Source organism: Borostomias antarcticus (assembly GCF_949987555.1).
Source record: "Borostomias antarcticus genome assembly, chromosome: 1".
In the NCBI taxonomy this organism is placed as follows: domain Eukaryota; kingdom Metazoa; phylum Chordata; class Actinopteri; order Stomiiformes; family Stomiidae; genus Borostomias; species Borostomias antarcticus.
In genome coordinates, this window is record NC_140234.1 from 20254587 (window position 1) to 20280013 (window position 25427).

Here is a 25427-nt window from a genome sequence, read left to right on the forward strand (position 1 = left end):
TACATTTTGATCTTGGTGTAACTCCCAAGCCCTGTGGCTCATATTTTCTGGAAGCTGTGGCATTTATAAGCTCTGTTGACAGAACAATCCATTTCAGACTGGACAATAATACATGAAAAGTGATTAAAACCAAAGAAAAGCAAGCAACACGAAATACAAAAAAAAAAGAATTGATGTATATATAAACACGTTAACATTAGTGCAAAGGTCATTCAGATACGAATAAGGAACAAACGAGGAAAAGGAACATATAAACATACTGTAAAACTAACACTGTGCTTGAGCCACAAAAGCCAAGCCTGTACCATCAGACAGCCTTGCATGTAACACTTTTAACCTTGGTGCTATCAAGAGTGCTATCAAGAGTGCTCTCTCTCCCCTCAACCAAACTGACCAGTACCTTTGTATCTGTTGGACCATATCTCACTAGTTCCTGAGTTAGGACAAATGACCGGACACTGACACTGTTTCTGTTCTACAGAGCTACATGTCTACTTTATGCTCGACCTACTTTAATAGTAAAAGAGTTTTCCTCTTGGATGTTGAAGGTGTTGGGACAGGGAGGGCACAGGCAAGCTAGGGCCTCAGAGTCAACATATCCATCCAGCATAAGATCACAGTCTGCTTCTGCAGAGGTCAAAGAAGCTTCTGTGATGTCTTTGTCCATTCTCATTGCTCCACTGTAGAAAGCTCCTACAGTACTGTACTGTATATACAAGAACATGTCAGCTGTTTCAATGCTTGCTGGACAGTTTTGACACTAGTGGCTCCTGAGTTGACATTTTATACACAAAAACGGCAGGGTCGTAGCTGGCGGTCCTTCGATCAGGTCCATGTTAGGTCCATTTTTAGTTCATTATTGCTGGAGCAAACACATGATGACAGGTTGTTGGACTGGACTGGCATAGGTATGTGGTTGCAATGTCTAATTGGGTTTCCATTTCTGTGATTGTGCTGCAGTATCACTGAGCTAGGACTAAGGTGAGCCTGTTCTAAATGAAAGCTTGTCTTGGATCAGCGAGTTGTTTGTTCAATTGGATATGTTCTCTTTCTCAGAGAGGATATGGCATGAGGATGAATATGAATGTTGACAACTCCATTCTCTTAGTTACAACTTGGAATGTCTAAGGTGTGTGTGTGTGTGTGGAGGGGGGGGGGTGTTTGTGCAAAACGTGTGTCAGGACACATTTGTGTCCGTAGGTGTCAATACCAAGAGGAGGGCTTGTGGAGGTCTCTGACAGGAGAGAATGATACACATTGGTATTGACCCGGTGTCTTATCAGTCTGTCAAAGTGGGACGGAGAGCAGGCCCATCACTGCCAGGGCACTTTCCTGGTCCCGCACCACTCCTCCAGCACCTCCGCTGTGGGGGTGGGGGAGCGTGTGGGGTTGGGGGTGGAGTGGGAGGAGGGTTGCAGGGGCAGGGTGGCGGCGGAGGACGACGACGCCGGGAAGCCGAGGCTCTCCAGGGAGTCGGACAGCGCCCGGTTGGCCTCGTGCTGGGGACAGAGGACGTAGCGGCTGGGGTGGTGCACCTCCACCGTGGCCACCGACTCCAGGCCCTTCAGGCACGGCCCCCCCGCGGGCTCCCGGCCCCCCACCGCCCCCCCCTCCGAGGAGGACTCCTCCATGTTGACGTAGAGGATCTCGTCGGGGTCCATGGGGTCCGGCAGGTCCTCCAGGGCCTTCTCCAGCTCACAGCGCAGGGACTCGAACCGGGGTCGGTCCTTGGGGCTCAGCAGCCAGCAAGAGAACATGAGGGCGTAGCTAGAAGAGAGAGGAGGAGAGAGGGGATTTGTTCATTTCAGCTTCAGTAAATCAATCAATCAATCAATCAAAGCTTTATTTGTATAGCGCATTTCATACCCAGAGGCAACACAATGCGCTTTACAGAGAACAAGGGAGGAGGGCATACAACCCACTCTCTACATATTCCAGAGGGAAGCAAAAAAACAGTATCACCCGGGGGCCAGATAAGTGAGCTGTAAAAATTCTTCCCTGACCCCTCTCAACAAGGCGATCAAGCAAGCTCCAGGAGTATGTTTGTCTACCGGCTAAGAACATTTATAAAGAAATAAATTACATTAAATTACATTTCAGAGTGAGAGAAGCTAAGAGCATCATAGTAAAGCGTGGATGATGTGGTGAATGAGTTCAGCTTGTTACTCACATGCTGTCCAGGCAGTCAGGCGGCTGCTTGAGGCGGTTCCCTTGTCTCAGGTAGTCGTAGATCTCGCTGTTCTCCACCCCGGGGTACGGCGTCTGCCCACGCGTGGCGATCTCCCACATGGTCACTCCAAATGACCACTGGGAGGGGGAGATACGGGTGAGTTAAGAGAGGATCAGAGAGGGAGGGAGGGCTACGGTCAGTCTCTTAACGCCCAGCCACACATTAGTCAAACACAAATCCACTGTGAGCAAACACTGGCTCAGCCTGAGGCCCAATCAAAGCGGTACCTGCCCACAGTAACACTGCCATGTTTGCTTAAGCCCACTTCCTTCGACATACAGAACATACCAAAGAATGTGCACTGTTAAGTGGGGGGAAAAAAGTGGTAGAGTACAAATATATACACACACACACACACACACACACACACACACACAGGCGCACACACACACACACACACACACACACACACACACACACACTTTCACACACAAACGGCACTCTTGCAAACTCACCACATCACTCTTGGTGGTGTAAACTCGATCAGCCAAGCTCTCAATGGCGATCCATTTGACGGGCATCTTCGAGATGCGTCCCTGGCGGTAGTAGTCTCCATTGTAGATCTTCTTTGAGAGCCCAAAGTCAGCCACGCACACATTCATGTTCTCATTCAGCCTGAGGCAGAAGGTCCAAGAGGTTAGATACCATGCCAGTGAGTGACAGGTGTATTTCAGACACCAGGGGAAAGAGACCAATGAAGAACACAGAAGAGGAAACAGAGTCAGATGTTTTGCTTACATGCAGTTTCGAGCGGCCAAGTCTCTGTGGATGAAGTTCTTGCTGCTCAGATATTCCATTCCCCGGGCAATGTCGGTCATAAACTTAACCAGCATCTGGGATGGGAGGTACTGCAGGACAAAGCAGAGGGAAACAGTGTATTACAGTACAGGGTGACACTTGGCAGCAGGTATGTATTAGAGCAGCAGAGGGCGCCACAACCCTTCTTTTGCAGGGTTTCAGCAAACCACAAGCAGGCCTAGAGGAGTGGACTAAACCAACTGTGTAGAACTATACTGTATCACAGACTAAAGTCTTCACAGTGTGTCCCCTCCCCAAATGCCTGTGGTACAGTCTGTTCCAGAGGGAGGGATAGGATTCTGTACTTATTGTGTTTTTGGAACGTTTGCCCTGCCCTCATTTCAACATTTCCCAGGAAACTTGTTTGGATAACACTTGCGTTTCTCCAGTCCCGGTCCTGAGAGACATATTGCGTATTTTATTTCCCTCTTCCGCAAAAAACGTCATCAATCATGAACGACAGAACTGCTGATAGTGTAGCGATTGGCTAAGAGTTATACTGTATCTTCCCCCCCGCCATGAACTACAATAGTGCTCACCCGTAACTTACTTTAACTGACGAGAGCGCAGTTTGTGTGTGTGTGTGTGTGTGTGTGTGTGTGTGTGTGTGTGTATATACGTGGGTGGGACATCTGCATGAGTGCATGTGTGTATGTCTACGTCTGTGTGTGTGTGTGTGTGTGTGTGTGTGTGTGTGTGTGTGTGATAGTACTCACCACAGGGCAGTCTCCCAGGCGTGAGTAGAGCAGGTAGCTGTGCAGGTCTCCATGCTTCATGTATGGCAGGATGACTACAGGGGAAGGGTATCCTTCACTCTCTACTGTCTGCAGACACACACCTGGGGGTACAGAGAGACCGTGACAGTCTGGCCTGGGTAGGGCTACAGTAACCCTGGGCCATTATGAAGCATTGGAAGCATTTTAGGAACGGACAACCATACATCTTTTGAACATACTGTATGGTTTTACAACAACCACAACAACAACAACAAACAACAACAACAACACACAATGCAAAACAAGAATTGGAGTATGTACAGTACATTTTGTACTGTGCAAACCGCATACCAGTACGCACGCACGCACGCACGCACGCACGCACACACACACACACACACACACACACACACACACACACACACACACACATACACACACACACACACACACACACACACACACAGTATGTCACTCCGAAATAGGAAAAGTCTACCACTGGGGTTCCTAATAAGGACAGAACTGTATCATTCCAGACTCATACTATCTTCTCTCTCACCTAGGAGGCGCATGACGTTGAGGTGGTCAAACTCCTTCATGCAGGCGGCCTCACGCAGGAAGTCCTCCATCTCCGTCCGTGTGCAGATGGCGACTGGGGAGTAGAGCAGGTTAGACCACATGCCGGTTTCAGTGGGTGATTCTGTGTGGTGTTGTGTTAGGGTCTGAACTTACTCTTCATGGTTTTCACAGCCACCTTGAGAACAGACTCTTCCTGAGTTAGCAATCCCTCCATCACCGAGCCAAACTCCCCTGCAGAGACACACACAAACAGAAACACACACACATTGGTAAAGGAGTCCATTGACTATTGTCAAGTCTGTTTCCGTTCTCACACAGTGAGCCCAACCCAGGGTCACAGTGTGTCTTACTATCAGATAGTTTACCATGCCAGCAGGCGCCGGCAGGACTTAGAGATAAGTAGAGGAGCCAAGGAGAGGAATAACACATGATACTGTAACTTCCTTCTGGGTTGACTCTGTGATGGATTTTTTATGCCGCGTGACTTTATAACAGGATTATAGAGGAGTCAAGAAGCCAGATAGCAGACCCTCACCTTCACCCAATGTCTTTCCCAGGGTTAGTTTATGTCTGTCCACCATCACATCCTGCAGCTTCTGCTTGAGCTCATCACTGATGCCCAGGGTATTCACTGACGGAGAGAAAAACAATATATGTTATAATAAATGTGGGAGATGTGGTATTTCCATAGGGTGCTACACAACACAGCCAGCAGATCACGTCTAACATCGCGTTTCCTCTCTCGGATGGCGTTTCAGTTACACGTGACATCATTCCTAGGAGGGGCATTTTGGAGAGATGACAGGATATGAGGTCTTAGGTAAGGCTTAAAGCTGGTCCCGATAGCCCCGCGTGTCCCCCCCCAGGCTGCAGCCCAGACCGAGTACCAGACCGGCTGGCCGCCAGGGAGTGCGATAGGGGAGTAGACCGTGCGTCACGCCACACGGATGTTTTCACATCTGGGCTAAGATGCAGCCAGGGACAGGCATTTAAAGAGTATCAATCTGCCAGGCATCAAACAGTGAGCTCAGCCCACAGGCATTATTTCGACACAGCTAGTATGACAGGCTGTTAGCGCCAGGCCGTCACGTTCTTGAGTGGAAGCCAGGCTAGCTGATCAACAACAGTTCAGCAACCAGGACCCCCTCTCGTCTCCCCATTGAACTTTCCTCGCTCTCTATACACATCACATTTATCTCTACATCTCTCCCTCAGTATTATGGTTTTATTCATTGTTCTCTGTCTCTGTCTGTGTCTCTCTCTATTTTCCCCTCTGTCTTCTCTCATCATTTCATTCCTTTGCCAGCGCAGCGAGTTGAGACATGTCCAGTAAGGGAGATCTACCCCAAGATGAACTCACTCACACAGGCAAAACAACAGGACTCGAATGTCACCTGATTGTGAAATATGACTGCGCGTGTGCACGCGCGTGTTTATGACTTACACAGGTATGTGATTTACAATGAGGCATCCATGCAGAACAGACACGCAGATTGTGTCCTGATATGACGTACTGCTGTGGATATGCTATTTACCCCGTACTAAATCTAATTTCACTGCATGTTCTCGTGTCCTACACTGATTACACTCAACCTCAATTACGGTATGACACGGTAATCAGATAGAGTACTGTAACCTTTTAAAGCAGATGAAGGAGTTCTTTTGAAGCGGATCAGCTGCCTGGCCACTACTGATCTGTTTGTACAGCTGGGGGGACTAGATTAACTCCTCCCCCTTAGAACAGCAGCAAAAAACACCAAAAGAAAAAAAAGTAGTATTAAACTGTAATAGGATATGCTCGGATAGGTCCTCCAGATAGACACCTGTCACAGGCAGGTGAGGAGGGAAACTCTATCTACCTTGTGTATCGCTGTCTGTCCCGGGGTCTCGTACAGGCACCGGCATGCAGAGGTAAGCTGGCCAGACACCAGCCTGTACAGACAGACGCCGGTGGATGTGTGAGGAAGGAAGGAAGGAAGGAAGGAAGGTAGGAAGGAAGGAAGGAAGGAACTCACGTGTGGCCTCAGTGGTCCTGCGGCTGTAGGTGCGACGCGCACGGTATCTCACCACCAGCTCGCCGCTCTCCATCATCGGCTCAAACGCCTCCCTGTGAACGTGCACACACACGCACGCACACACACACACACACACACACACACATAAAAGAGAGACAGTCAGGAATCGGTTTCAGGTTCCTGCAGATGCACAAGCACAGCTGAAAGCATGGCTGCAGACTGACACTCTGACACACAGAAGAATGCAGACTGACACTCTGACACAGACACAGACGGGGCTCTGAGAAGTGACTCCCAGTGCTGCAGAATGCATGGTGATCTGAGACAAATGAGTCAAGAGAGAAAAAAACATCATTCGCGGTGGCTTGGCAAAGCCGCCAGGTTCCGCCCTCTTGCCGGGGCGGCCTACGCACCCGAAGCGTGTCTCCTTGCGCCTCAGTCTGGCCACGTACACGGCTATGAGCATGGCCAAGGCCACGGCCGCCGCCACGGCCATCACCACATACCACCACTGCCAGGAGAAGACCTGGGGAGAGGACAGGCCTGGGGTGGTGGAGGGGAGAGAGAGAGGAGGGAGGGGGGGTTCATGTAAGTCGTTTAGAAGGGGGAGATGCACTGCTAGAGTCACCACAAGTCACTGTGTGTGTGTGTGTGTGTGTGTGTGTGTGTGTGTGTGTGTGTGTGTGTGTGCGTGTGTGTGTGTATGCGGCGGGGTCAGTATGGTGCAAGGGGAGTTTACTGAAGGCCATGCTGCAGGAAGGGATATTTGGACTTGGTAATTCTGGATTCGAGCTCTGTTATTTTACTCTCATGACGTCTCCTCCTCTGCTCTCTCTCTTTCTCTCCCTCCCTGGGGCTGATTATCTCATTACAACCAGCGTACTGACCTCAGATTACTCACCTCCGTATTTACACTGGGGTGGAACACTGTCTGTCTGGCATGTCTTGCTTTTCATTAAAGGATAATGACACTGAATTTCATATTTAGCCCTATTCCTGGCTTCCCTGGCATGTATCTGACTAGTACAGGTTAAAATATTTCTGTTTTGTGCAGTACAGAGTTCTGTGTCAATAACTTTGATGTGCGCGCCCTGGCTCGTTGCTATGGGCACAATCAAACAACTCTAAAAAGTATCATATACGTGGATTTCAAGTTCAGGAGTTACATGGTTTATGCTTACCAAGCTGTAAACCTCCGCAAAATTCATCCGAATCCGAATTTCGCAGAGGTTTACAGCGTAAGGGATGGCTGTTATGTATGTATGTTCGGTGAAATTAGTACTGTTTACAAGTTACTGTTATTTCGAAATGGCGAAAGGACCTATGGTGTTTACATGACGACTTCAGAGCTTGGTAAGCATAAACCATGTAATTCCTGAACTTGAAATCCACGTATATCATACTTTTTAGAGTCTTTTGAGTGTGCCCATAGCAATGAGCCAGGGTGCGCGCGCCGACGTTATTGACACAGAACTCTGTACTGCACAAAACAGAAATATTTTAACCTGTACTAGTCAGATACATGCCAGGGAAGCCAGGAATAGGGCTAAACATGACATTCAGTGTCCTTATCCTTTAAGCGTTACGATCACTCAAAACATCTCCCACTCGCTCATTCCGACATCCCCTGTTCTCCCCTCTGCCTTCCATCAAAATATACCACCGGCCCTCCCACGAAGGATCAATGAACTGTAGCACCCTTTCTCTCACATGAGATATGACCCGCTGGCTCCCTCCCTCCCTCCCTCCCTCCAAAACATCTCCCACTCTCTCTCCAGCCACTCCCCACCGCTGTTGAACCCCCCACCCCCCTTCACCCCCCACCGCTGTTCAACCCCCCCCCCTTCACCCCCCATCGCTGTTGAACCCCCCCCCCCCTTCACCCCCCACCGCTGTTGAACCCCCCCCCTTCACCCCCCACCGCTGTTCAACCCCCCCCCCCTTCACCCCCCATCGCTGATGAACCCCCCCCCCCCTTCACCCCCCATTGCTGTTGAACCCCCCCTTCACCCCCCACATTCTCTCCCTCCTCTCTTCTTTCTTTCCGGATTGTCTGTCTGGCCTGAATAGCCTAAACAAACAAGAGATGCTGCACTGTCGCTGGTTATAAATATTTATGACCGCCCCCCCCCCTCCTCCTCCATCCTTCCTCTCTGTTGTCCATTCTTCTCTTTTTCTCATCCTTCCGTTTTTCTCATAAGCGCATGAAGGGATGCATGGGGCTCGGGGGAAGCAGGAGAGAAGGAGAAGTCTTGCGGTCAGATACACAGTGAGCTCAGGGTACGTTTCCTCTGTCACCATTGTTACGTGTCCCTCTATGTGGTTGTTTGGGGGGGGGGGGGGGGGGGGGGGGTCATAAGTTATGGTTTATCAGTTCTGTTTTATCACTCACCCCTGGATTTCAGCTCCTCCATTTCTGTGAAAATGAAAGACACGATTATCATTAGATTTTTGCCGAGCACAGTAACATAGTAATAGCTCTGTATCTATATTCAATCATGTTTGCTCCCGCTCTCCTCCAGCTCACCAGGTTTGATGAGGGTCAGAGTGTGTATGGGGGTCCAGGGTCCCGGGCCCGCCTCTGTGTAGGCACACAGGCGGAAGGACACGTTGGACAAGGGGAGGGACAGATTGATGGACAGCTCTGGGTACAGTCCTGCATCCACAACGGTCTAAGAACAAAGAAAGCGGCAGAGTCTTAGGAAAGTACATCTGATTGGAGATCACAAGGTGTGTGTGTATGTGTGTGTGTGTGTGTGTGTATGTGTGTGTGTGTGTGTGTGTGTGTGAGAGAGATACCTGATTTTGCTCACTATAATCGTGATATGACATTTTCATACCGTTACATCACCGTGTGTGTGTGTGTGTGTGTGTGTGTGATAGAGATACCTGATTCATGTTGGGTGAACTATACTCCAGCAGGTATCCCTGCAGATCTCCATTCAGTCTGCCAGGGGGCTCCTCCCAGGTCACCAGCACCTCGGTACCGTTCAGCACCGCACTCACATTCACCGGGGCGTTGTCTGGCACTGGGACACACAACACAAACACAGGTTACACCTCATATATCGCTTAAAGCCGTGTCTAACAGCTACCCCCAGCTTCAAACTTCTGTGTCTTAAAGCTGCACTGTGTTTTCTGGTGTGTACAGTCAGTACCTTTACTGAACATCCTGTTTTGAAATATATACTGTATAAATATATACTGTATAAATATATACTGTACCGCGAAACAACATCTAGTGATTTGGGAACAGCTACAGGGTGTGGTGTACAGGGCTGAGGAGCCAGCAGAGTCAGGGGCCCGGGGCCAGCAGGCTGAGGACCATTCAGGCATGTGCTGTTTTGACAGAGCCGAGCCTTAAGGGTGTGGATGACTACAGCAGCTGGGAGGACAGGGTGTCAGAGAATGTGAAGAATTCTGCTTTATTTAGGGCAAAAAGCCTAGTTAAGGGCACCACAGACCGAGTGATTCAGCAGAGCTCAGAAGCCACAGCTAGTCTGTCTCTGCGTGGATGGAAGAACATAGAAGCACACACGCTGTGTTCCTCCTTTTCTCCTCTCTGCCTCTCTCATTCTCTCCTTCAACTTGTCTTCCTTTTCTTTGTTAACTCTCAACCTTTGCACCAGAAAGCTCGAAAAAGGCGACTGGCAGCAGAAAAATCCCAGTGGGGAGAAAAACTAGCCGAATAACATGCTAGAAATAGCAGCAGGAATGCGTGTGTGTGTGTGTGTTTGTGAGTGTGTGTGTGTGGGTGGGAGTGGGGGGTGGTTGTGTGTATATGTGTGTCTATGTGTTTGTGAGTGTGTGTGTGTGTGTGTGTGTGTGTGTGTGTGTGTGTGTGTGTGTGTGTGTGTGAGACAGGGAGGGGGTGTTTGTGTGTGTCCAGTTCTCCAGTTCTGAACTGCGCCGACGTTCTAGGAACTCTCACAAGAGGAGACGACAGCGCTTATTTCCTTTGTTGCTGTTGGAGAATTAAGGCTCCCTTTGTCTGTTTCTCGCTCTCTCTAAATGTTACAACACACACAGACAGACACACCCGCACACACACATACACACGCTATCACATACACACCCAGTGTGTGTAGGTCCATTTGGGAAACACAGCACAGCGCATAGATGATGTTATCAGGAAGCGTTTGGCGGGTGATTGTTTCCACATGTGGCCCCGGCTTGTACTGCCAGCAGCCAAAAAAAAAAACACACCCTCCAGTCTGCCTCCACCCGTGCCCCACCATCCCTCTCTCCGACTCTCTCCCTACCTACCTCCCTCTCTCTCTCCCTCCCTCTCTCTCTCTACCTCCCTCCCTCCCTCCCTCTCTCTCTCCCTCCCTCTCTCTCTCTACCTCCCTCCCTCCCTCTCTCTCTCCCTCCCTCCCTCTTCTTCTGTTCAGCATGATTACATCTCGTTCTCTCCAACTTTTCTTCACTCTCAGCCTTTTCTGTGTGCTAACGTCTCTCTCTCTTCATCATAAAGAAAGGAGCCAATGAGTTCAAGTGGACAAAGATGTACTGTACTGTATGTGTGTGTCAAGGTAAAACAGAGAGGAAAAAGTGGTTGGCTACAGATCCCAGTTGGAGAACTGTAATGAGGAAGAAAGCAAAACGGAGACAAAAGAAATTCTCAAAAGGTTCCCTGTGTGAAATATGAAGAGACATTTGCGTGGGGAAATGTGTATATTTTTGTCTTTAATGTCTTCCATGATATTAAAAGCTGAGACACGGCCCAACCAAGTTTAGTAGAGAAATGCGTTGGCTATAATTATATCCAATTGGAGAAATTAACATCCTAGCACAATGCAGGCTACAAACTATTACACCGTAGGAGGCACTCTGTTTGGGTGGTATAGAAATCTATTTTAGTGGAGGTCTAAGTCCTATTCCATATGGTGTCTTTATGAGATGGAGGAGAGATGGTTGGGCTTGCTCTGCACTGGCAGTGACCCAGACCGTGGTCAGCACCTGTCCATCAGTCCGTGTTAGAGTGGGTCAGTATGGGGATGGAACAGGTCAGCATTCAGCCAAACACTGAGTCACCATCTGGATCTCTCTGAAGTCTGGCATCTCTCACTCTCTCTCTCTGCTCTCAGTAAATACTAACAAGCTCAGCACTGGTCAGGAAATGTCTTTCCCAGATCAGCTGTAAACATAAATGTGAGGGTCATCAAACATGTCACAAGTCCAGGAAACACCCACCTCTTAATTTTAACTGCAGGACAGCGTGTTTTCTTTAGCCTCTAAAGCTATGTAATGGGACCCTGTGTGAAATGGTATTGTTTATAATTTGCGGTCTCATTTGTAAGCCGGCGGTATTAACTGGTATTAGAAGTATACGACGTGACACTGACTCACTTCCATGTCCTAGCATCTGGATGGATGGGCGTGTCACCAACTATGACCCCTGTAAATGATGCGTTAATTCAGGAGGCATTTGATGGGTAATATATATTACATAAAATGGATTATTTATATTATATAAGACTCAAACAGTAGACCCCCAGGGAAATGTGTGCATACAATGTTGTGTGTTGGATGGGAGAAATATGTCATATTTTCAACAGCTATTTTATCAAATGCATTCAGATGAAGAGAATGTTAAATGGTTTAGTACTGTCTTTGGGATAAGGGGTATTACATGGACAATCTCTACCCCCTCCTTTTTCCTCTCTTTTTCTTTCTTTCTCTCTTTCTCTCTCTGAATTTCCCCCACTCTCATCCCTCGGGACAACGTGGGCTTTGGGAAAATAGCGAGACGCATGTTTTCTCAAAGTCCCCATCCGCCTGCTTTTCCCTCTCTCTCTCTCTCTCTCTCTCTCTCTCTCTCCTTTTCATTTTTCCCACAGTGTAGCTATATTTCATCTGTCTTTTTTCTGGAGTCATCTGGGGTCAAGTAAAAGGACACGTGAGAGAGGGAGGAGGAGGAGGGGACGAGACGAAAGACAGGAACGAGAGAAAGAAGGAGTTCTGCTCCTTTGAAGTAAGCATGCAGGAAATACATTCCGCGATAGCATTGTTAGGAAATGGGAATGCAGTAGGAGAGACGGGAGCCACACTGGGAAAGAGGAAGGAAGGGAAGAGGGAGGAGAGGATAGAAGGAGCGATCAGCAGGTGAGGAGCAGAGGAGTGGAGGGAACAAGACTTTTACAAAAATGAAAGAAGTTACAATCTCAGAAAGAATGCTACAGGAAGAGAAACTTCCATGTAGGACACACACACACACACATCTGTACACGTGGCGAATGAGACAATGATGAGAGAAGAGAGAAGACGACAAACAGAGACAGAGCCCCCAAAAGCAGAATTTGTCACAGTCCTCTGATCTGAGACTTCAGAGTGACACATGGAAAATATGACTCAGCTGCCTTCACTTACTCTCTCCCTCTCTCTTCCTCTGACCCGTGCTGCTGCTCTCTCTTATCACTGGCTGCTCTCTTGTTTTTATCTTTTGCCACAACCCCTCCCCCCTTGACACTGACTTCAACTGGGACAAGTGCAGTGAGACCCGCCAAACAAAAAAGCAGGAGTTAAGTTGCTATGGATTAAAAGAACCGAAACGTTCTTTACAAAGAAGTACATGCGGTGTGTTAAAACCACTTCTCTCTTCTCCGTTATGGAAAGCACCCTGTCTTTCCTGTGGCATATCTCTCTGCTTAACGTTCTCTATTTTCCACTGCTTTAGCCAGGGATACATACAGGCAGCATGAGCTGGCCTGGGAAAAACCCACCTCCTTTCAAACTCACACGCAGCCTAGCATTACGGCCATGACAGAGTGGCCCACCACTAGGCTAACCGAAGGAGAAATAACCATCTATCTCTCTACGCCCCCCTCTCTTCCTTTCTCTCTCCTTCCAAGTCTCCACCTCCACTCTCCCTCCCTGGCCTCCCCTCTCCACCTCCACAGTTTACTTCTGAATCTGTGCTGTAAAGTCAGAGTGCTGTGGTAAGTCTTCTGGTTGTCATTCTTGGTAAACACAGGCTCTCTAGGGGCACAGAGCTGTGTAGGTACATTAGTCTACACTGTAACCTGCCTCCCATCTCTGCCTTGACCCACTTAGAGAGAAAGATAAAGCCTGCAGACTTAAGACTTCCTGAGCGGCAACGTTTTAGCTTCAGTGTAGCAGCTAACTACAGTATATCTGTCCCAGTCCATGCTTTGGACTTGGACATGCACCAAGGACCTGGTAACTTAGGCCCAGCCCTGCTGACCCAGTTAGAGTCAGTGATCTCACACAAAAGTATTTTTTGTTCAGACAAAAGACATGACAAGACTGTCTCCTTATAGAGGGGTTCTAATTTAGTTCTAATATAGCTCCTTGGTTCTAATAGTTCAAATATGTTTTTCCCATTTTATCCTTCGTGGGTCCTACCTCCTTGGCTGGTCCAGAGCTCCAGCCAGGGGGTCCAGGCAGACACGCCCTGGCTGCTGTGGCACGCCACCCTTGCGGCGTAGGGGCTGTGGGGCTCTAGGCCCCCCACCAAGTAATTGGCTGGAGGCACGTTCACATTCTGGTTGTGGACCATGTGATCAGGGCCCATGCTGGAGAACTCTCCGGAGCGCTTGGTCTAGCAAACAATGAAATAAAGATTATGAGACATAAAATGACAGAATATTAATATTTAGTGACTATAAAGTATGATTTACTTAATTTAGTCTGACAAAGGCAATACACTATGAAATGAAACCAGTCATTATAAAACATAAATAAACTTTCAGTTTTATCTATAAAAGGAAGCAATCTGTAACACTTCCTCTTCCCTGAATTATTTTAACCTCTCTCTTCCCTATTGGTAAGCATATGGGGTGTGTGTGTGTGTGTGTGTGTGTGTGTGTGTGTGTGTGTGTGTGTGTGTGTGTGTGTGTGTGTGTGGAGTAAACAGAAACTTTTTGTTCTCGTTCTTGAACTCTCATCAGTGCAGGCCACAGGCCAAGCTCAGCAAGGTGCGCATAAAGCAGCTCTCATCAGCAGAAGATCAAACCCAGGCTGAGAACATGCTGCCTCGACAAAAGGGCTTGGTGGTAAACATGTTTAAATAGGAGCACGTGGGAGAAAACGGCTCCAACGTTACCGTCATAAACCACATAAGAGCCTGCACTCGGTCTACTGCTCTCTGCTGTGTTACTCATTACAAAACACAGCGCTACTGGAGGGTGCATGTTACAGGGTGGGCTACGGCACTAACGATATACATGATTAAAAAAATAAACTAAGCCAAGACTGGAAGTGAATGGAGGACAGGAAAACAGCAAATGAATGGAGGCTGGTTGAACAGAATGGATGAATGTTGAACAGAAAGGGTGAATGTATGAAGGATGAATGTATGAACAGGTGGAATTACATACACACCTTGACAATGGAACTAAGTACCATGAGATGATGATGGAGGGAAGGACTTTAAATAGAAGAAAGGGTTTCCAGTGGTGGAGGCATGTCAGAGGTGGTGTGACTCAGGAATGCTAGGAGCATGTGTGCAAGTGAAGAGTCATGACTGACTCACTGGGCCACAATCCACAATGGGGTGGCTTAATCTAATCGCCAGCTCACGCTTGAGTCACACTGCTTGATTCCACTTCTATAACTCACTCTAATACCTGCCAGTGCCTTTTCCTCTTTTCTATGGCAGTCTTTCTTTCTTTCTTTCTTTCTTTGTCTCTTTCTTTCTTTCAACCATTTCGTTCTTGTTCTCGTGCTTTTCTCTCCATTTTACAACAATACAATCTTTCTTTTCTCTACACTGTAGCTCTTTCATGTTTCCATGCGCCACACAATGAGCCGTTAAAATTCAAAACTCTCCCCATTCTGCTGTAGCTGGCCCCTCGGCCGTTCCCCTTTGGGGGGATGGGGGGGGGATGGGGTTCAGGAGCAGTATGGGGTACAGGCAGAGGGGTGCAGCAGGGGCGGCTTTATTAGAACCAGACGTTTATGGGTGGTGCTCTGCTCTCTAGGAGAGAATGTTCCTCTACTCTACTCTACTCCGGTCTGCAATGGCCTGAGTAAAGACGATGAGGGAGGGAGGGACAGAGGGAGGGAGTGGTACTACAGCAGATTAGTCCAGGAGGCCACTTTCCCAGAGTGAAACCCGATCCACGGCCACATGAATGAGCCAGGGAGGGGTGGAGGACGAGTTAGAGGAAGAAGAAAAGAAAGGCAAGCCCCGCTCTCAGAAATATCAGTCTGACAAAAGGCAAGGTCGCGGCCGACGGGAGTCAGCGCCCGGTCGACGGTTCGGGAGAGTGTGGCGATGTGTTGAACTGCAGTTCAGACACTTCATGCCACACTGTCAGAGTCAACAGTGGTGGCATGTCCACCCCAGGTCTGTCCTTCCCCGTCTTACCTGCACGGTGCAGTGGGTGATGGGGTAGTTTCCTCCAAAGCCAGGCTGCCAGGCCAGATGGAGGCTGGATTTGGTGACCTCTACAGCCCTCAGCCTCTGAGGCTGCGCTGGGACAACTGGACACAGACAGACAGAGAGAGAGAGAGAGAGAGAGAGAGAGAGAAAGAGAGATAGAGAGAGAAAGAGAGAGTGAGAGATAGAGAGAGAAAGAGAGATAGAGAGAGAGAGAGAGAGAGTGAGAGATAGATAGACCAGGGAAGAGAGAGAGAGAGAGAGACCAGGGAAGAGAGAGAGAGAGAGAGACAGACAGACAGAGAGGGAGGGAGAGAGAGAGAGAGATTCATAAACGGGCATTCTTTATGTCAGCACCTGTCCAAACTGCCCTCTTCACCTTGTGTCTGACACCTACCAGTCACTGTGCCGGAACCTGAGGTGGCCACGCCTTTGCGGTTGTGGGCTTCACAGGAGAAGGTGCTGGTCCGGTTCAAACCTGGATGGAGAGGCCAGCCAACACAGAGGTGTGAAATTGGAACTATGGGCATCATTCACAACCAGAATCCCTGCTCAGCATTCTGTGGTGTGCACTGCTCTTGTGCGCGTGTATGTATGTGTGTGTGTGTGTGTGTGTGTGTGTGTGTGTGTGTGTGTGTGTGTGTGTGTCAGTGGAGGCTCGTCCACTGAGGCAGGGGAGGACAGTCCTCCTCAGTTTTTGGAGAGAAGAGAGGGATTAAAATATAAATATATTAATTTATTTATTCATAATGAATATTATCTCAGTTTTGTTCATAAAGCAGGTTTACCCATGGATAAAAACCCATTATTGAAATTCTAAAGCTCCAACAGTGACATCTATAACATTCAGCTGGAGGACCCATAGATATCTATGGAAGGGAGGCTAGCCTCCCTTAGGGCGGGTTCTTTTCTCTTAAATCAATGTAATGTCTTTTTTCTTGCTAATTTGTGATTGGCCAAAACGTTGAAAAATTACCGCAAGGGAGGACAGTACTCCGGCCCTGTCTGAACAGGATTCAGTCACTTCCGCTGGATGACTCGAGTAGCATGCTGTATTTTCTCGCATACTACACGCGTTTTGTGGAACAGTAGGTACTATATAGTATGTAGTATGCCTACTATATAGTGCCTACTATATAGCAAGTAGCAGGTAGTATGCATTTCGGACACGGCCCTTGACATTTTGTTAGTCCAATCACATTCCAGATTTACCAGAGTGAAGGCCGATTGGGTCGGCGTTGATGTCTGTGTTTCTCTTCCCTGTGCCATTGGAGACTTTGTGTGTTCGTAGCTCCATAATATAATACATCCGAAAGTATTATGGGACATATTATACATCAAACTGTTCGTCTATTTGTGTTGATTCTAGCCATCTAAATATCTAAGCTGACATAAATACTTTTTGAGCTAGAGCCGTCTGAACACGACAGTTCCACTGGCTGGCTATAGCCGGTAACGTTAGCTACGAGGTGCACGTCAGGCTACGGCATAGGCAGACGCGCTGATTGGCTGGAGGCGCAAACTGTCGGCAACTCTTCCAAAACATTTCTAGAGACTGGGTCGGATCGGAGAAATCCACAGCCTGGCTCCTGCTTGCGTGAGAATTGATCGATTTGCGGTGCTTATTCCTCATCCAGTGATGGATGGGTGGATGGAAAACTTTCAAATGGATGTTCATATTGTTGTGATAATTGTAGCTATAGCAACAGAGTGGCAGCTTTGACAGCAACCCAAATGAGCTAATCCCATAGCTGTACCATTGCTAGCTAGCCATGAGAGAACTGTTGGATACTGCATTTGCTGTGCAACATATTCCATTGTCCAGTTGTCAAATCTATTTGCCAACAAACTGTTTGAGAGCCAGCACACCTCAGTGTCCCCTAATCAAAAACATTTTCCATATATCACCTAACCTCTCCAGCACCTCACCAATATCAATTATGTTCCCTCTTTAGAGAAGAGTACAATCCATTACAACAACTATTGCTTACAATGTTTTATTGTTGTTTTGTAACATTTTATCATGAATATGATAAATAAATGCTGCATGTAGTTAAAGAAAGTGTTTTTCATATGCTAAAATTGACTGTAAATCCACTTCAAAGTTGATATTTCAAATAATAACTGACTGAGGGAAAGTGCCCCCCAATCGCCTCTCTTCCTCCTGTCCTCAGTTTTTCGAGTCACCAGCCGCCACTGGTGTGTGTGTGCGTGCGTGTGATGTGTAGATGTAGGTGTGGGGGTCAATCTCAGGGTAAAATTCAGTCAGGGTTCAAGATCCCAGAAGGGACTGTAAGCCACTGCAAAGTATATGACAGTATTAGTGTTAATGCCTCGTTGTTGATATGCGTGTCTATCAGTGTGAGATCGGCCTAGTTGAAAATAGGAAGTGGTCATGCTGAGCTCTGTGTAAATCGAGCCGAGAAAGAGCTGAGCCCCTCACTCCTGCTTCTGCTTTCTGGGAGAATGGGGTTCTCTGGAGGTACAAACACTCACACACTCATTCACTGGTGGATGAGTCCTCAGATGGTGACTCAGAAGGTATTCACTCATAGGAGAGCACACACACACATGCACACACTCACACACATGCGCACACACACACACACACACACACAATCACACAGAAACATGTGACAGTTGTGTCAACTACATAAAAACACACTCCACTGCCATCTTGATCTAAGTCTTCGACACTGCCACACACATCCAAAGCTGTGAAGCGCACAGTGAGCTGTGTTGTGTGATGGGACCATGCCTCCATTGTCCTGTATCCAGTGTGTGGCCGGAAAGAGGACAGAGGGTTCGAGCTGGGAGAGAGAGGGAGCATGGAGGAGGAGTATGGAGGAGGAGTAGGAGGGAGGGATGACCACTGACTGTGGTGAATGAACTGCTCATCGGAAGATCACGCGATTGCGCCACTGTCCTTCCTTCCCTAATTACCCAGATTTCCCTTCATCAGCAAAGCTGAAACAACACAACAACACCCCACGCACCCCGCCCACCCCCCAGTGTCTCATGAACCCGTGAACTCACAAGTTATCAGTAGTGCCACACTTTGGAGTGCTTCTTCCCCACGGTATATTGTGTCAAGGCATATGGTTACTCAGTGAGTGGGTTGTGAGGAAATGGCCAGAGAGCTCCACAGAAACGAGCGCTTTTCTGTGGAGGAGAAGCAGCTTGGCGGGGCGTCAGAGTGTGGAGGGTGTATTTGAAGAAGCGGGAAGAAAGTCTGACCGTGGCTCCTTATGGCCCAGCTGAATTTGGGCATATCTCTTTATGGGCCTGTTGAATGAATATTTGTGTTTGTGTGGTGGTTCGGGTTTGGGTTTGCTGCGGTGCGCCAGAACAGCTGTCCATTCCACGGCAGTGAGTGTACCCACTAGCGAGCTGACGGGCAGCAGCAGCCAACCTGTGTGGATGAGTCAAACCAGCCCCCCCCCCTCCACCCAGCCCCCTTCCTTCCTCACATCTCTCTGCGTTACTCTCAAGTGACTCACCTCTGTCATCTCTACTACCGGATTTTACACAGACCGAATAGCTGACAGGCCGGTGTGGTTTGTGCTCAAACGCCAACAACACCCCCCCCACACACTTCTCCCATCTGTTTTATCTCTCTGATTCAACCCCTTCCCTTTTTTTCAACCCCCCTTTCTTGCCTCTTCTGCCCGCTGTTCTCTTTCTGCCCGACAACCGCTGCCCAACAACCACACAACCAAAGGGCACCTCTTCAATGGACCCACTGGCAGTCAGCCAGGCAGTCGCCACACACTGTGGAGGGCAGCTGTATTCAGTATTCAGGCAGAGTGTGTGTTCGTGTGTGTGTCTGGTGGTGGGGGGGCTCTTCTGAACTAAAGTTAAAAAAGTTAAAAGCCATTTCATTAAAAACTAGAAAGGGAGCACAGAGAGTCTCTTCTTAAGGTACAGAAAACTCTTACAGAATGTTACTAATAACACATAAGTGATTGATTTATTGATTATTGAATGTTGGAGGGTGTAGGGGCAGGGCGAAAGCACTTTGAGCCCTTGAGTGATGTGGAGTGTTATGGTTAGTCGTAATGACTAGGCTACATGTGGGTGTTGAGTGTTGTGGTAGCACAGAGTGTAACTGGATACCTGTGACGTTGAGTGTGGAGGGTGACAGGGCCACCGGGTCTGCCAGGGTGTTGAGAGGAGCTCCGTCCTGGAGCCAGATGACCCGGACTGGTTCTGGAGGCCCGTGGGCCACACAGTGTAGGCTGAGGGTGACGTTTGCCACCACTGTCCTCTGCTGGGGCTCCACAGAGAAATGAGGCAGACCTGAGGTAGCGCAAGAAAGACATTAGGCATGATCAACATTCCACCACCGTGTTGAATGTGGTGTGTGTGTGTGTGTGTGTGTGTGTGTGTGTGTGTGTGTGTGTGTGTGTGTGTGTGTGTGTGTGTGTGTGTGTGTGTGTGTGGTGTCAGTGCAGCCCACTCACCCTCCAGCTGGATGTGTCCTTCCTTAGACAGAGTCTCCCGGCCCCCAGACATTACAGCACAGCGGTAGGAGCCCATGTCAGGCAGCTGGACCTTCTCTATCCTGCATCACACAGACAACAACAGTTCAATCTGATTGGCTCTATGAGATCAACAAACCAACCAGACAGACAGACAGACAGGCAGACAGTAAACCATTTAGCCAGCCAGGCAGACAGACAGACAGAAAACCATTCAGCCAGCCAGGCAGGCAGGCAGGCAGACAGACAGACAGACAGACAGACAGACAGACAGACAGACAGACAGACAGACAGGCAGACAGGCAGGCAGACAGTAAACCATTCAGACAGACAGACAGACAGACAGACAGACAGACAGGCAGACAGGCAGACAGACAGACAGACAGACAGACAGGCAGGCAGGCAGGCAGACAGACAGACAGACAGACAGAAAACCATTCAGCCAGCCAGGCAGGCAGGCAGGCAGGCAGACAGACAGACAGACAGACAGACAGACAGACAGACAGGCAGGCAGGCAGGCAGACAGACAGACAGACAGACAGACAGACAGACAGATAGACAGGCAGACAGAGACAGACAGACAGACAGACAGACAGACAGGCAGACAGACAGACAGACAGGCAGGCAGGCAGGCAGGCAGACAGACAGACAGTAAACCATTCAGACAGACAGACAGACAGACAGACAGGCAGACAGGCAGACAGACAGACAGACAGACAGACAGACAGACAGAGGGAAAGAATGACCAGTGCCCACCTGAGTGTGCTGATGACCATCCAGCTGTCCATGCTGACGGGGACCTGAACCTGGTTGGTGTCCGAGAACTCCAGGGGCTGTCCGTCCCTCTTCCACACGACATCAGGGGGGACGTCCTCCTCGTCCCCGCGCCCCCGCAGGTTGCAGTTCATCACCACAGGCTTGCCGAGGGACGACGTCACGTTGTTGGGGCTCCGCACGAACGTCAGCTCTTTAGGTACAGACAGGGAGAGAACAGTTAGCCTTTTTTTTCACTGTTTAAAAACAGCAATGTTACACGAAAACAATTCATGTCGAATTCTTAGTATGTATAAACCATGTACATGGCGAATAAACAGATCTTGAATCTTGAAGGTGTGTAGCCTGGTCTATATCTGTATTGGTTTTGCACATTTTATCTTAAAACCACATTCTTAATTGCCATCATTCTTAAGCTGCCCTATCTGATCTGCCATTAACAGCTTTCTGTTATGATAAAAGTGTTTACTGTTCTGAGGATCAATCAGGACCGATGTTTGGCCTTGGTGAGATCATCTATGCAGGTCACTGTGTGTGTGTATGCGTGTGTGTGTGTGTGTGTGTGTGTGTGTATGCGTGTGTGTATGCGTGTGTGTGTGTGTGTGTGTGTGTGTGTGTGTGTGTGTGTGTGTGTGTGACGGGCCTAGCCAGCTCATGGCCCTGCCTGAGTGAGAAGCTGACCTGAGACAGACAGACACTAGGACAAATGCCTCCTTGTCAGAGGATGGGTGGTGTGAGAACACAGGGAGCTGAACACAAACACTAAACACATTCAGACTCTCTGCCAAGCCTCCCTAACAGATAGGTTTGCTGGTCTCTTGCCAAGTTAGCTGCAAATCTGTTCATTGTGTGAAATATAGGGGTGAGAGGAGTTAAATATTACTTAAATATAACAAGGATAAATCTCTTTTCCCTTTCTCTCCCTTTCCTTCTATGACATCACCGAATGGAAATGCTAAGCATTCCTTTACGGAGGAGGATAAGACAGGCACACTCTCCCATTTTAAAGATGAAGCATAGCCTCACATTCACAGGTGTAGCTGAATAATCTGACTTTGTCTTTGATTTTCTGTCCTTTCAAAAAGGAAAAACACACACACTCATGTCTCAAATGATTTTCTCAAGCTTGTCAGCCCGCCCCCCGAGTCTGTTTCACGACCAACTTTCAACCTTTGACCTTCACCCTCTGACCTAGAGGGCTTCTGTCATTCAGGCTAGTCTCTCACACAGACATGTATAAACATACACACATTTACTACTCAGGGGGCACTTTTGTCCTGCGCTTATATTACTTTCATTAGGTGCAAATGTAAATAAATAGATTAGTTTATACTGGATTCTAGATAAAGAAAGTACTAGCGTCCACGTGCACGCACACACACGCACGCGTTTTAAATAAAGGGGCCACCAAATCTGTGCCTGTGCCTCTGTGTATTCTCTGTGTTTTCTCTGTGTATTCTCTGTGTATTCTCTGTGTTTTCTCTGTGTATTCTCTGTGTATTCTCTGTGTATTCTCTGTGTTTTCTCTGTGTTTTCTCTGTGTTCTTCGGTGTTAAAAATCTGCCATTCCTCCAACTTTGGGCTTGGCTGACTTCCCAGAAACCTGATAAGTCCTATCTTTTTAGTCACTGAGATCTTTTTAGTCCCTGGTATTGAGATCTTTTTAGTCACCGGTATTGAGATACTTGATTATTCAACTCGCACAATGAGCTTCTCATGCTCTGTGACAATGTAAAGGTTTTTCAAGAAAGCTAAGATCAAACAGTTAGTGAGTGCACATGAAGCTCTGCATGAGGTGTTTATATGTGTGTGTGTGTGTGTGTGTGTGTGTGTGTGTGTGTGTGTGTGTGTGTGTGTGTGTGTGTGCGTGCTTTGGTCGATGAGTGAGTGTACATACACGCCCATGCTCATTAGTTCATCTTTCTCTATATCTTCTCCTCTCTCCCTTTTGTTCTCACTGAAAAGCCTCAGATGTCGAATGCCAGTGCAAATACCCAAAATACATGACAAAAACCATGCATTTCTCCCTCTCCCTTTATCCTCCCATCTCTTAATGTCACATAACTCAGCCCCCCTCAACATTCAACTCCACCCGTTCCTTCACCCTCCTTCTTCATGCCATTCTTCTGGATTCATCGCTACACATCATACCCCCTCCCCTCCCTGCCCCCCTCTCCCCAACACTCTTGCCCCCCTGCCCCATCCATCATTTCCCTGGTCTGAATCAGACTTGCTCCTCTGACTCACAAGCTGAAGCATTCTGTCCCCCCCTCCATCCCCGCGCCCACACACCCTCATCCCTCCACCCCCGCGCCCACATACCCTCACCCCTCCTCCAGCAGGCGTTCCAACACAGGTCTAAACTTTGGCTTCATCTATGTCCTCCTGATCATCTCTCTTTTGAATAGAGTTATGACTGCCTCTGTCAGATCAAAGAATGACGACCATGATGGTAAAAACAAACCAGGTGAGGGGTCCTGGTTAGCATGCCAGACATAGACGTAGACATGTAACACATCAGTTTACTTAGCCTGAATCATTAGGCAGAAAGAAATAGTAATTAATCCTATTTTTGAAAAACATTGTACCTTCTAATCATCATAATAAACATAATTAATAATTAGATCATCCTGTGGGAGTCTTGCAAAACATTTTTATTAGATTTGTCTCTAATTGGACATATGTTACAACTTTGCAGCTGTGGTTCTTCCACTCCCACAACAAATTAGGGCATTTCATTGGCAAATAGCAGTGGGCGACCATGCATTACTGCTGTTGTTTCCGCTTTATTCTCGGTTGATTTGCTAATAAAATGAGATGTTGATGGAATGAGATGTGCGCTAACGCTCACCTGTCAAGGCACTCGCAGCTCCCGATGTCAACATAGCCGACAAAAACAGCATCAGAAGCACGGACCACTGGGACCCGCTCTTCATTGTCAAGTCAAGATCGCACCTCTTGGAAGAATTTAAAAAGTAAAAGGTTTTGATTTAGCTATCGGTATAGGCAACGTTTCGAGCCCAGTTACCGCATCCCTCTCGCAGCAGGCCAGTGTAGCCTACACAAATCAAAGTCAGTGGTTAAACCACAGGTAGGCTGTGCTGCCTCTCACCCAACTGATATCCCGACAGGTTGTCCTTTCTGCGTCGAAAGCAATTTCAAAATCCTGACTCGAGAGTAAAATTATTGACTTGCATTTACTCGGACTGTCTCAGAAGCTGTATCAACAATAGGCTAAAGTTATACATCTCCCAAATTCCGCAGAAAGAGAAGATGGTGCGCTTTCAGTTAAACGATTTAACAACCACACTAAAAGGCGCTCAAAACCTTTCACACCAAACAAGTTGTAAAAAGTTATTTCTGGCGTTGGAGGAGCTATTCCTTGCGTTTCCTGTGGTCTGTTATTCCCAGCCCTCTCCCTATTTTTGCCCCACAAGTCCCGATTCTCTCCGATAGTCCCTTATGGCTCTATTCTTTTCCCTCTCTCCCCCTTCGAATAGGATTCAAATTCCTCAACTCAAGTTCTTTCCATTCTCCTGCCCCCTCCTCCCGCTGCTTGCTCTCCCTCCCCCTCTGCGTCTCTGTCTTCTCGCAGGAGATGTGAGAAACCTGGGGGGACGCTGATTGTCTCAAGACAATTCCAGTTCGCCTTTTAATTACCCATTGTAAACAGCGAATTACTTATTTCCCGCCTGGAACAGCACTCGGTCTGGCTATCTGCGATAACTGCTGCACGACTTTCACAAGGAGAGCATAGTAAATCTCAAGTCTTGATGTAGAAGCGGATCATTCATACAAGTAGCCTATAATTTATAGATGCAGGCCTATTATTGAATAATTAGAGAGTCGTGATGGGAGAACAATGTGTTGTTTTGTGCCTATTAGTTTATTGGCGTGTAGCCTATTAGGGCGTATGGAAATGTGAACGTAAGGCAAAAAGATAATAAAATAATCTGATAAACTAGATACAAATGAAAAATATTTAGAATTAGTTATTTTTAGAATCACAGAGCTATTAGCATAATGAGGCCTGGAGTCGGGCCCTGTTTTGACTCAGCACTCACTCAGCCAATCATATGGGACTGTATTAATAACCTGCAAACAAACCAAAGCCCAAATCAATTCAAATTCAATTGGCTATAGGTGATTTACGAACATAACCCTGTTGCATGGATATCAACACTTAACTGTTACTGAAATAACATTTTTTTTTATTTTTTTTTTACGGAATTCAGCTTCTTTCGGATTGATCCAATTGACTACTATTAAGTCTGGCACATAAAAGTAGGATAATCTCAACTAGGGTTCAGAAGGGACAAAGTAAAGCACACTAGCCTACTGCATCCTGCGCTTGGTACACGGATAGCGGTACTGCTCTTGTTGTCTTATTTAACTTTGTGTAGACTGCGGTGTCTGGGGAGCTCTTGCGTGTTTGGACAGGAGGCGAGCTGAGGTGATGCATGCGCTCGCTGGAGGGGGACCCGAAAG

At 47.9% G+C, this 25427-nt stretch overlaps 1 protein-coding gene across 1 annotated transcript; it reads right to left on the reverse strand.

Moving 5' to 3' along the window:
- Positions 1-277: 277 nt before the first annotated feature.
- axl (AXL receptor tyrosine kinase) lies at positions 278-23913 on the reverse strand. Its single transcript, XM_084439591.1, has 19 exons — positions 23791-23913; positions 20922-21132; positions 20148-20248; positions 19801-19983; positions 16082-16162; positions 15673-15788; positions 13707-13902; positions 9228-9367; positions 8866-9010; positions 6752-6881; positions 6339-6430; positions 4859-4954; positions 4477-4554; positions 4304-4396; positions 3745-3866; positions 2969-3078; positions 2686-2845; positions 2171-2307; positions 278-1767 (listed from the first exon to the last, which is right to left on the reverse strand). The coding sequence occupies exons 1-19, from the start codon at positions 23873-23875 to the stop codon at positions 1314-1316; spliced, it is 2730 nt and encodes a 909-aa protein (XP_084295717.1). The 5' UTR covers positions 23876-23913; the 3' UTR covers positions 278-1313.
- Between the last annotated feature and the right edge of the window lie 1514 nt (positions 23914-25427).

Coding starts and splice junctions, on each gene's coding strand:
- axl (XM_084439591.1), bottom strand. CDS start 23,875: ATGAAGAGCGGGTCCCAGTGGTCCGTGCTTCTGATGCTGTTTTTGTCG. Junction 9,011..9,227: donor GTTCACCCAACATGAATCAG/GTATCTCTATCA, acceptor CTTTGTTCTTAG/ACCGTTGTGGATGCAGGACT. Junction 4,555..4,858: donor GGGAAAGACATTGGGTGAAG/GTGAGGGTCTGC, acceptor GTGTCTCTGCAG/GGGAGTTTGGCTCGGTGATG.